General features: G+C 39.6%; 1 protein-coding gene across 2 annotated transcripts; it reads right to left on the reverse strand.

Moving 5' to 3' along the window:
* Positions 1-4,051: 4,051 nt before the first annotated feature.
* On the reverse strand, positions 4,052-10,862 carry Rnf7 (ring finger protein 7). 2 transcript variants are annotated; one of them, XM_076867731.2, is made up of 3 exons: positions 10,560-10,862; positions 6,453-6,500; positions 4,052-4,605 (listed from the first exon to the last, which is right to left on the reverse strand). In XM_076867731.2, the coding sequence occupies exons 1-3, from the start codon at positions 10,819-10,821 to the stop codon at positions 4,487-4,489; spliced, it is 429 nt and encodes a 142-aa protein (XP_076723846.1). In that variant the 5' UTR covers positions 10,822-10,862; the 3' UTR covers positions 4,052-4,486. The 2 variants fall into 2 exon arrangements, with proteins under 2 accessions (XP_076723846.1, XP_076723847.1); XM_076867732.1 differs by having other exon boundaries at positions 4,467-4,605; positions 10,567-10,862.
* Between the last annotated feature and the right edge of the window lie 924 nt (positions 10,863-11,786).

An 11,786-nucleotide genomic window follows, 5' to 3' on the forward strand; every position in this document is an offset into this window, starting at 1 on the left:
AGGAGGAAGGGAAGGAACTGGAAGCAATGTGAACAGTTATTTCAAGGACACCCTGCCACTCCCCAGAAATGCTATGGGGTATCTACATGCCCCATACATTTAAATTAAACAAATAGGCTTTCAGAAGACACACAAAAAAGGCTTCTTGTTGCAGCCTGTACAAGCTGCAAGTGAGTATGACTATCTTCCTTCTCCTTCCCAGAGCACTGTGCCTCCAGGTCCACCACCTGACACAATTCTGCAAAAGATGAGCAGTGACACTAGTGATGTAATAATGGCTAATGTTTATTGAGTGCTTACATACATGCTTCAGCAGTTACAATTCATTTAATCTTCATAACAACTCTATGAGGTAGTGACACTAAATCTATTTTAGTTGAGGGAAGAGGCATAAGAGAAGTTAAGCATTTGTGTAAGATCACAATGCTAGTTATTGATGGAGCCAAGACTCCAAGCTGGGTTGACAAGATTTCAGTCACTGCTGTATCACCCTGCAGATACACCCACCCCGGCAAATGCTAGCTTGCAGCCAATCAAGGACAAGCAGATTCTGTTCTCAACGTGAACTCAGGTTTATCAAGCATATAGAAATAAGGCGTGCACACACTAAACGGACACCCCCCCTCCAAAAAAACAAAAAAGGCAGAATGATTGTAGAACTTACTCTTGCTCTCAAGAGCTATGAAAACGAAGATTTGTGGGAAAAGGGTCAATTTTCCACACTATATGGACATTTCAAAATCAAATTTTCAAAAAATGTACCCTTCACATCTGTATGAATCCAAGAAAATGTCTACAAAGATGAAAAACCTAAAATTAAAATCAGAGTTCAACATTTACAAAAACATATATTTCAGTTGTCAATTAACCTTTATTTATTTAGATGAGTGCTGAGAAATGAACCCAGTGTCTCACACATGCTAGGCAACCCCTCTACCACTGAGTTACAGCCCCAGCCCCATTTACAAAAACTTTTAATGTAAAATCTGGAAATCATGTTGACTTGTTATACTGATTTTAATTTTAGGTTTGTAACAGGTGAGTCATGAAGGCCTCATTACCATCCTTCACCAAAACTCAGAGTGCCACAGGCAATGTATGTTTAATCTTTTTCTTATCAATTTTTTTAAAGAATTTTTAGTATTTATTTTTTAGTTATCGGCGGACACATCTTTGTTTGTATGTGGTGCTGAGGATCGAACCTGGGCCGCACGCATGCCAGGCGAGCGTGCTACTGCCTGAGCCACATCCCCAGCCCTCTTATCAATTTTTTATTGAGGACAGTCAGGAGTGCTTTATCCCATGACTGAAAACACACTGTTCTGACACAATACATTCATTTTATTTATTTGTTTTTAGGTGGTTGGTGCTGAGGATCGAACCCAGCGCCTCACACATGCCAGGCGACCGCTCCACCACTGAGCCACAACCCCAGTCCTGAAAACACAGTTTTGAAAGTAACACTTCCATTAAAGAAGCTTCCAAAATGGAAGAAATTGAAACAGTAACAGTGGCACTTACCTACCACATGCCAGACACTGTTCCCTTTATCCACTTGGTTCTCAATCCTCAGAACAGAATAGTGAGGTAAGAATTAAATACACTGCATGTGAAGAAACTGAGGTTTGGGGTAGTGAAGTAACTTACCCAAAGTCATAGCCTGGCTCTAGAGTCTCAGCAATTGAGTATCAAGGAAAGCTAGAAATATGGTAAAGAACTTCCCATGTAAACATTTTCATGTATTTTACTATACCATTTGAATATTTATAAAGTAGCTTAAAATTTAAATATATCTGTACTTTAATTCCAATTTTCCTTATTTCCAAATTTACACTATATCTTCTTTTATTTTTCAAACAAGGGCTTACTGAACACTGACTTTTCTTTGTTTCAGAATATACAATGTCCATTATCCAAAATTAGTCCTTGGCAATAACTTTAAAAAATCATATATATAGGGGCTGGGGATGTGGCTCAAATGGTAGTGTGCTCGCCTAGCGTGCGTGCGACCCGGGTTCGATCCTCAGCACCACATACAAAGATGTTGTGTCCTCTAAAAAATAAATATTAAAAACATTCTCTCTCTCTCTCAAAAAAAAATCATATATATATATTTTAATTATTTTATCAGATGTCTTTTTTTTTTTCTTGTGGTGATGAAGATGGAACCCAGGGCCTCGTGCATGCTGGGCAAGTGCTCTACTACTGAGCTACATCTCCAGTCTTTTTTATTTCCCTAATTTAAATTGTTATTTCTCTAATTTGGCAAATTGCCTAGGCTGGCCTGGAATTTGTGATCTTCTTGCCTCAGATTCCCAAGTAGCTGGGATTACGGTCCTGAGCCACCATGCCCAGCCTCCATTAATCGCCTAGAGAACACTTTTTAAAAATTGTTCTTCTGATAATTTCAATTAAAACAATTTCAGACTTGTGTGTGTGTCTGTTAGGGGGTAAACCCAGGGCCTTGGACATGCTAGGCAAGACACCAATACTACCTCGACATTGGATGTTTTACATGTGGGTTTTGAGATGGCACAGATATAGATGGAACCATGGGTATTTAGTGGCAGGAGCCAGGGTAGTTAGGTGTCCTGCAATGTAAGAGTCCCACATGAGGAAAATCAGACAAATGTTCCATGTGACTTTCCTAACATTTACTGATTTGGTAGAAAACTATTTATAATGATCTGAATTTAAACGCTAACTCCCCCCCCCTTTTTTTTTGCAATTTTAAAGTTCAATTAATTGAAGTTTCCAAATATGCAATTAAATAATGACCCTAACCCTAATTCATTCAAATAGAATGAAATAACCTGTTCAACGCTCAGCTTTTGTGTTAGAACCCACAATTAAATGTCACAGCATGTTCTTTCTGATGAACAATATGTACCAAACTTCAAGATGGCTATGCAGATGAGCTGATATCATCCCAGGATGGGGAGGATCAGAGCGGCTTTGTCCCAGGCCCTCCTCCTCCTCTCTGCCCTCAGAAGCTGATGTATAGTATAAACAGCGCTTTGTTAGGTAGTTGGACTGTAGTTCTGCTGTGTGGAATATCAACTTATTTCCACCATCCTCCAGATTTCATTTACATATTGTCACACTGACCTGGGTAACAACACTTACACTACTTCTCTCTCCACAGCACAGGCAAGTATCTAGTTCACATTATTATGGAAGAAGTCTTTGAAAAATGTTAAACAGCTACTAAAATAGTTCACTGCACATTTAAATGGCCAGATTTGGGTAATTTTTTTCCAGTAGCTTGAAATTTCTGAAAAAATACATAAGTAAAATTTTTCAAAGACATTGGATTAATAAAAAGTAGCCAATGTGAAAACATGCAAAATTCTATTTTTTATCCTAATCATTACATTTTAAAAACATTTTAATGTATTCACATCCCTTAGAATCTGCAGATGTGAAGTAAATATTTTAATTATTTTCTTGAATTTATGTTTCTAGGTAGTAAACTATAAGTTTTCCTGACAAATAAGAGTGCATGATTTTTTTTTCAAATTATTTATTTTAACTAAATTAGTTTAAGGCCATACACAAAATTACTTATGTTTCTAGGTAGTAAACTAAGTTTTACTGACAAAAGAGTGCATGAATTTTTTTCAAATTATTTACTTAAGTAAGTTTATTAAGTTTAAGGCTATACACAAAATTGCAACAACTCAAAGTAAACAGAATAAATAATTTATTAAAACACTGTGTGATTAACTTTTTAATCCAATGCTGCACTGGTAAATAGTTCCCCCTCATTAGTATTTTGTCTAAAACGCACAATAACAACATAATCTGACCTGGACTAGAAAATAGCTCTGTCCTTTAACACTCAATGATTTAACTGTGAGATAAATATAGATTCTGGTTTTCTTGATGAGTCAAAGATAAGAGAATAACTTCAAAGGCAATTAAAATTCCATTTGCCTGAAAGATTTTATTTACCCTGGTCCAAAATCAAAATTATCATTATATCAAATAAAGATGTCATGAATTGTCCCTTCTTCCCATAAAAATATTAGTAACAAATTGAGGATAAGAGTTAGGTTTTACACTGCACTTTATTTGTCACTATAACATTCTCTCTCTTTTTAACTGATCAACCAGAAGCATGCAAAAAGCTCTCCTGTGAATGGAACTGTTTCCACAGTTCCTTGTATATAGATAGGTAAATTATAAATTTCATTCCACCTGGAATTCTCTCCTTTTTAGCACTTTTAAAAGCAGCGTGTGTGACACATACCACAGAGGTAGGAAAGACCATCTTTAATAAATTATTTTCTTAATTGTGGAGAATCTTGAAAATTAAAACTGTCGAAATGCTAAACCATGCCTTTGATGAGTCCCAAAGAACCACAGATCCAGCGACTCCTATCTGAAGAATTAGTTCCCTGGAGTGTTCTAGCCTTCACTGGGCACCTGACAGCAAATCTACCAGGGCTGCGAACAGCTGCACCAAGAAAGCCTTCTACCGCTCTCACTTGCCGATTCTTTGGACCACCCAGTCCTGCTGGCAGAGAGGGCAGCGATTGTTCTGTTTCACCCACAGGGACATGCAGCAATTGTGGAAGGAATGATTACACTCTCCCCAAACCACTGAAAGAAAAGAGCAGACAACATGACACATTTCAATCTAAATTACTAAGCTAAAAATTATAGCTTATTTTATATTATGAATCAAAGTCATGGTTCATAATCCTGAATAAAGATGACTGGTCAAAATATTTTTCTATCTATAAAAATATACAAATTTACATGTGTAAATGAAATTTACATGTGTAAATGACATTTAAGAAATAAGTCACACCTGGAGGACCTTCCATCCCTGTTTTGAGAATCTACGAGTGAGGTGATGACCACCAGTTCCTAAAGAGCTCCACATGATCTCTTCTTGAAGAAAGTCAGGAGATTAGGACTTGAATGTTCTGTAGATCTCAGACCTTCTCGGCCATGCACTGACCTTAGAGATCTTTTGGGTTTATTGAAAAATGTCCTCCTGGTTTTTATTTACCAAGACAGAATGCGTTTCAAGAGTTTTCAGGGACTGGGAATGTGGCTCAAGTGGTAGTGTGCTTGCCTGGCATGCGTGCAGCCCGGATTCAATCCTCAGCACCACATACAAAGATGTTGTGTCTGCCGAAAACTAAAAAAATAAATATTAAAAAATTCTCTCTCTCTAAAAAAAAAAAAAATAAATAAGTTTTCAGTTCATAGGTGGCCATCATAAGGCAGAGACACTCCTCCAAGCACTAACAGTTATCCATCTACTGAGTTGTTTCCTAGAAGTGATGAACTGTTAAGTCATCCAGAAGCTGTGCAATCCCTCATGTGACAATGAATCAAAGTAGCTGGATGGAGGGGAGTCTCTCTGTGATAAAAGAGGCCAGCCTTAACAAGTTCTAATTAATATTAATTAATTTTTTAAAACAAACTGCATAAAAGAAAAAATTTAAACAGAGACAGCACCCACAGTCTGAAATAATGCAATATCAAACGTGGGCTTCATTTGTCCCTTGCTTGACCCACTGAGTTATATAACAACAGCACAAGGTAATATGGAAGAAACAGAGAAAAAGGAAGAAAAAAAAATTTATGAAAACCGGCTGAGAGGGTGGGAAGCAGGGAGGAAAAACATTCTAAGCTTTTATTTTTTTTTTAATTAAAAAAAAAATTGGGGGGGGCGGTGGCGTTAATTGTGTATGGACAGCATGCCTTTATTTTATTTGTTTATTAAGACTCAGAAGGTAAGCCATGCCAACAAGCACAAAGCTTATTCTAGGAAACTCTATAAACATTTTAAAAAATCACCCTAAGAACCAGGACATAAAAACTTTTGAATTGCTTAAAACTGTTAGATTAAGACAATTTTTGTAGTCTAAGACTATAAAGATAATTTAATAGATTTCAACATACAAACTACATTCTAAAAACAAAACACAACACACACAAACAAACCTGACTTGACAGCAAGATCTACCAGGCTGTGAACAACTGCACCATGGAAACCTACCACTAGCATCTGAGGTTTCTAACTCCTACCTTAGTTAAAAAGTTAATTAGTGCACCTTAAGAGAATTGAAAACAGAAATGCCTTATTAGAATCAAAACTGACTTAGAGTCAAAATTCAAATGATATTTGACAAATTCCTTATTTTATAGTTCTATTAAAACGAGATCATTATTTCTTTTTGATTACCAAAATGTTTACCATGACTATATTTGAAATTATATAACCAATTCTTAATTAGAGCAATAAAGGAGTAACTTACAGATTAATTCCCTTAAGACCTTTTAAGAACCAACACATTTTATATTAATAATGGTTCACTGCTTTACAGTTTATTTTTGTACATTAATAAAGTCAATCTTAATAGCAAATTCAAACACCCCGACTGAGAAAAAACCCTTAGTTTAAAAAGCAGGAGAAAGAAATTACAACATACCAACACAATCTTCTTGTTTGTTTTCAGCTTGACATCTAAGACAGGCATCTAAAAGTAAACAAATAGCACTTTTTCACTCTGATGCTCAGAATGTAATTTTTAAAACCCAGATACTTCAAAATGAAATAAAAGCCCTAAAGGTTACAGATGAGGATAAGATTCATACTTAGCTTCTCATCTGATTATAATTATTTAAAGGGGAATAAAACACAAGGCATCCTACTAATTTACTTATGACCAGGAGCAATTTCACAAGGGTTAAGGATTATTTTTACAAGCTCTGATGAAAAGAAGTCTTGACAGCACCACTAGAGGAAAATGTACCACACACCTCTATAGTACAAATTACTGTGCACTCACATGCAGTGTGTGTGTGTGTGGGGGGTAGTTTATTTTTTAAGACAGCATTTTTAACAAGCCATGCCTATATATTGGTATTTCCTTACACACACACACACACACACACACATCTAAATGGATACCCAAGACACCAATTATAAAGTTTATAGGACTGGATAGAATGGGAAGGAGTTTTCAGCCTAACTTCTTAAATTTTTAACTACATGACTACATAACCTACAAAAAATTAAAACTTCTTTCATAAACAGATTTTCTTAAGTCTTCCATACTTACTGACACTTAAAAAATAACTTTTTTCTTTCTTCCCTATGACACTTTTAAGTTTTTTTAAAATAAGTGATTTTCTATGTTTCCAACAGGTCAGAACCCTGGTGAACAAGACTGGTGAAGAGGGGTGAGGCAGAGGAGGGAAAGCAAGGGTTTGGCAACTGGGCAGATCTAGCATCAAGTCCCGCCTCAGCGGCATTTACTAGTTCTGTCGCCCTGGACCAATTATGAACTTCAGATGAGCCTCAATTCTCTCTCCTGTAAAAAAGCGATCATTCCATGACTATTTATAGGTAAGAGAGGAGATACTCACCTGTGAGAGCTTCACAGCCCAAATAAGTAGATAGGAGGTAACGTTAAACACTCTGTTAGAAGAAAATGCTCCCTTTACAGGTAGCAAAGTATCTTAATAAATTATTTGGGAGTAAATACTAGAAATGGGAACCTAAAGGATGTACTGAAGTTTTCAAAACCTATCTGTAGTACTATCTGCTTGATGAAAAAGGTACTACATTAGCTGGAAGAGGAAGGAGTCCAAGATGGGTAAAAGGAAGTTCAAATCAACAACATCATCATCAACAACAAACCAGTTTACAGAATAAATATAGAAAAATAATTCTGTAAAAATAGAAACAGTGGAGCTGAAGCCTGCTTTTCTTCTTCTGCTAGTTTATGCTCAGACATCCGTCTGCTCCTCTCCACATGCTCTTACCCTTAAAAAAACACCAGCGCCCTGGCCTCTCCAGTGTGGATGAAAAACAACCACTGCCTCCTGGGGAGCCCTTCAATTCTGTAATTACTAGCATCTCCCCTGAGCAAGGACTTATGCACTGGGGACACAAAAAAGAACATGGCTGTGTCTTAAAGAGCTCACTAACAAATAAAAAGCGCCCAGGAACACAGGGATCCTGATGTGACAGGAAAGCCACGCTAACCGCAACCCTACCAGGCTTGAGTTCTGTGTAACCACTGAATTTTAAGAATATTAGGATTGGTGATCCCAGTGCCTGTTTCACAAACCAGGAAAATAAGACTCCAAAAGGCTCTGTGACATGACCACATGAAAATACATCACGAAGGGTTACTCTGACTTTCACAACTGGGCTGTGCTGGCAAACCTATTCCCCTATCCCATCAGTCCTCACTCCCCGTGCCATCAGCTCCTTCCAGAATCAGGGAGGGGCTACAACCCAAGGACAAGAGTGTTACCCACCCTAGAAAGGTGTGACAGAGATAATAATTTATCTCACATGCGTAAATGGTGAGATATAGGACACCATTTAGGCATTTCAGATAAATTCCAATATATATGAATATGGGGGTTCTTGTTGCACAATCTAGAAACATGCTTACAGATTTAAGAATTACTCTAAAAAGTTGACCCAAATCTACATGAATTCTTACAGTTTCAAATAAAAAAAATTATTTTAATAATGATCCTAATATTTAAAATAGCACATTTCTAAGGAGTATAACAGTTAACACCTTTTAAAATGATGCTAGACTAAGGACTAGGAAGTCAGAAAAAAAATTTTTTTCTGCTGTCACCTGACCACCAAGTGGCCACAAACATCTCATAAACAAAATACAAAGGTCTAGTCCAGGATACTTTCCTGAACCCAAAGTACAGTTGTTGTAAATATTCTCAATAAATCTTGGAGAAGCAGAACATTTGCTATAATTAGAAAGTTAATTATGAACCTGAGTCACACATAGCCCACACTCTGACCTACTTTAAGTATCCCAGTAAAGTTTATTTGTTGCAAAATCTCAATCATATCTTAGGTTCTGGATTTCTACTTACTAACCACCCCCCCACCTTTGGGGAGAAAATAGCTCCCTAAGAGAGAGATCCTTTTGAAATGCCTCTTTAGGGATGTTCTTTTAAAACTAGAAAGATATTAAATGGAAATTTGGGACCTGGGGATGTAGCTCAGTGGTGGTGGTGTGCTTGCCTAGCAAGTTTAGCTTTTTCCAGAATACAGGAAATTTAGGGTATAAATTTTTTAGTAAAACTTGTTCTGCAAAAGAACAAAAGGTCAAGTCTTCTGGATAAGTTAAAAATACCTCCCAAACTGGAAATTATTATTCTAGCTTTGTGGATGGCTGTACTGCATGCAAATAAAATAGTTTAATATGCAAAATAAGTGGATCACACCCACTATCAAGGTCTTCCAAAAGTAAAAATAAAAATACTTGAATCCCATGTTGTAAATCTTGGAAACAAGTCCTTAGGAATGAAAGGCAGAAGAGAAGGTAAGCTGGGAGCTCTCTCAATTGTAGTATGTTCAAAGTCTCATTCCCCAACAAGGATGCACAATTCACTTTACTTTCTCCAATTCGCTTATTTTTCTGAGCAAGCCACTACGTTTTCAAACTAAAGAAGCGTAAATTTTCTCCATGCACCTTCAAAAAACATTATCATTCACCATTGAAGATAGTCTCATAGTTATTTTAAATCCATTTAAATAACAGTTGTCTTGAGATTCAAAACAGAAACCTATAAAGCGCAAAGAGATTGTTCTGAAATGTTTCATTTGGTGCAATATTTTTTACTCAAAATATAAAAAGAAGACCTATTTGTATAAGAGAGGTCACCATATGGGCATGGTAGAGCAGGACAACATCTTCCCTAGGAAATGACATCCTACTATGGAAAGGAGGATAGATGGAGATGAAGTTTTGTTTCTGAATAAAAGGTTTTTGGTTTTGGTACTGGGGATTGGACCCTGGGGCAATTTACCACTGAGATACATCCTCCTCCTTTGTATTTATTTTGAGACAGGGTCTCACTAAATTGCCCAGGGAGGTCTCTAACTTGGGATCCTCCTGCCTCAGACTTCCGAATTGCTGGGATTACAGGCCTGCACCGCCGCAGCCGGCAATAAAGGGTTCAGATTTTTCAATTCCCATGCAATTCAAATATTCTTTACCCACACTTCAAACAAGTGAGGTCTATCTGCCTGGGTCTTGAATCAATCCTGATTTAAAAACTAGCCCAGCAGCAGCAGCAGCAGCAGCAGCAAGGAATCAGGAAATGCACCGTCCGTATACTTTCTTTCCTGAATTGAGGGTGTCTGTGTGGACGTGACTCCCGAGCATCGCTTCGCGCGTGATGAGACCCTCAGTGCACAGCCGGACGCGGCCTCCGCCCTGACCCTCTGCACTCTGCTTTCAGAACAGGGACTGGCCCGCACGTCAAGAAGTCCTCCCTGCTCCCCTCAGGCCTTCCGGTTTAATTTTCTGGGTCACACCCACCGTCACCTGCAATTACCTGGTTCGGTTCCTCCGCGCAGAACACCAGCCCCCGCGCTGGCGCGGAAGACCACCCCGCTGGCCCCCGATTGCGGCGCAAGGCGCCAGCGGCCTGGGCGTGGCCCGCGTCCCCGCGCCGGCAGGGCGACCCCGCCGCTCCCCGCCCGCGCCAGGCTCAGCCCGCGGAGGCCGCCCCGCCGCCCCGGCTTCTCGTGCAGCACTTACCCATCACCTGGACCCTGCAGATGGCGCATGTATCGCACTCCACGTCCCAGCTCCACATGGCCACCGCGTTCCACTTCTTGAGCGAGAACATTTTGTCGCTCCCCGACTTGGAGCCTGCGCTCCCGGAGTGGGATGACAAGGCGCAGGGCTCTTCGCTGTCTTCCACGTCGGCCATGGCGGAGGCGCGGAGCCGGCGGCGAGGACGTTGGGTTAAAGGAAGCGGGCGGCTATGGCGACTCTGTGGGGCCGCCCGACGGGCCATAGCGCCGCCCGGAGGCCGCGGGCTACGGCGGAGCCCACACTGGCACGGCCCGCGATTGGCTGGCGCGGCCTGGTGACGTCACCCTGCGACAGCGCCGGGGCGGGGACTGTGGCCCCGCCTCCTCGTTCTCGGCTTCCCAGGGTCTGGAGGCCTCGGGACGACCCCTGCTGAAACCCGGCGCCTTACGCTTTAGAGCGTGACCTCAGAGCAGGCCGCAGATAGTGCGGGGGCCCTTGTCCTGCTCCGTGCGGCTGTTAAACTTGCAGCTCTTACAAACTACCTTGCTAATTTGTCTCTTCGCTGCCAAATGTAAACTCTTATCAGAGCAGGGACTGCGGGTCTCATCAACACCTTAGACTCTCTCTAAAAGTGCCACCGTTGTTTGTTGAATGAATGAATGACCTGAAAGATCTAGAAAATGCGTTTAGTGGTTCTCAGACTTTTTGGTCTCAGGACTCCTTTACACTTAAAATTTATTAGAACCCTGAAGGGCTTTTGTTTATGTAAGAGATACATGGATATAGACAGATATTTGTTTTTCTTAATATTTATTTTCTTAATATTTATTGTAGTTGTAGATGGACAGCATGCCTTTATTTCACTTATTTATTTTTATGTGGTGCCGAGGATGGAACCCAGTGCCTCACGTGTGCTAGGCCAGCGTGCTACAACTTGAGCCACATCCCCAGCCCTAGATATTTGTTTGTAACAAAATGAAACAAAAAGTTTAAAATGTGTAAACTCAGCCCGGTGCTGTCACTCACGCTTGTAGTTTCAACGACGAGTGAGGCTGAGGCAGGACCCTCACAAATTTGAGCCCAGCCTCAGCAATTTAGTGAGATCTTGTGTCAAAAATTAAGAAGTACAAAGCAATAGGCATGTACTCAGTGGTAAAGTGTCCTTGTCCAACCCCAGTGCTGCAAAAAAACAGAAGGAAAATAAAATGTATTAATTTGTTTAAAAAT

Source organism: Callospermophilus lateralis, chromosome 10, assembly GCF_048772815.1.
Source record: "Callospermophilus lateralis isolate mCalLat2 chromosome 10, mCalLat2.hap1, whole genome shotgun sequence".
Classification (NCBI taxonomy): domain Eukaryota; kingdom Metazoa; phylum Chordata; class Mammalia; order Rodentia; family Sciuridae; genus Callospermophilus; species Callospermophilus lateralis.

Excerpts from the sequence above, each read along its gene's own strand:
- Rnf7 (XM_076867731.2), bottom strand. The coding sequence starts at position 10,821 with ATGGCCCGTCGGGCGGCCCCACAGAGTCGCCATAGCCGCCCGCTTCCT. Across the intron at positions 6,501-10,559 it reads CTGCAGGGTCCAGGTGATGG|ATGCCTGTCTTAGATGTCAA; the intron begins GTAAGTGCTGCA and ends GTTTACTTTTAG. Across the intron at positions 4,606-6,452 it reads CAAACAAGAAGATTGTGTTG|TGGTTTGGGGAGAGTGTAAT; the intron begins GTATGTTGTAAT and ends CTTTTCTTTCAG.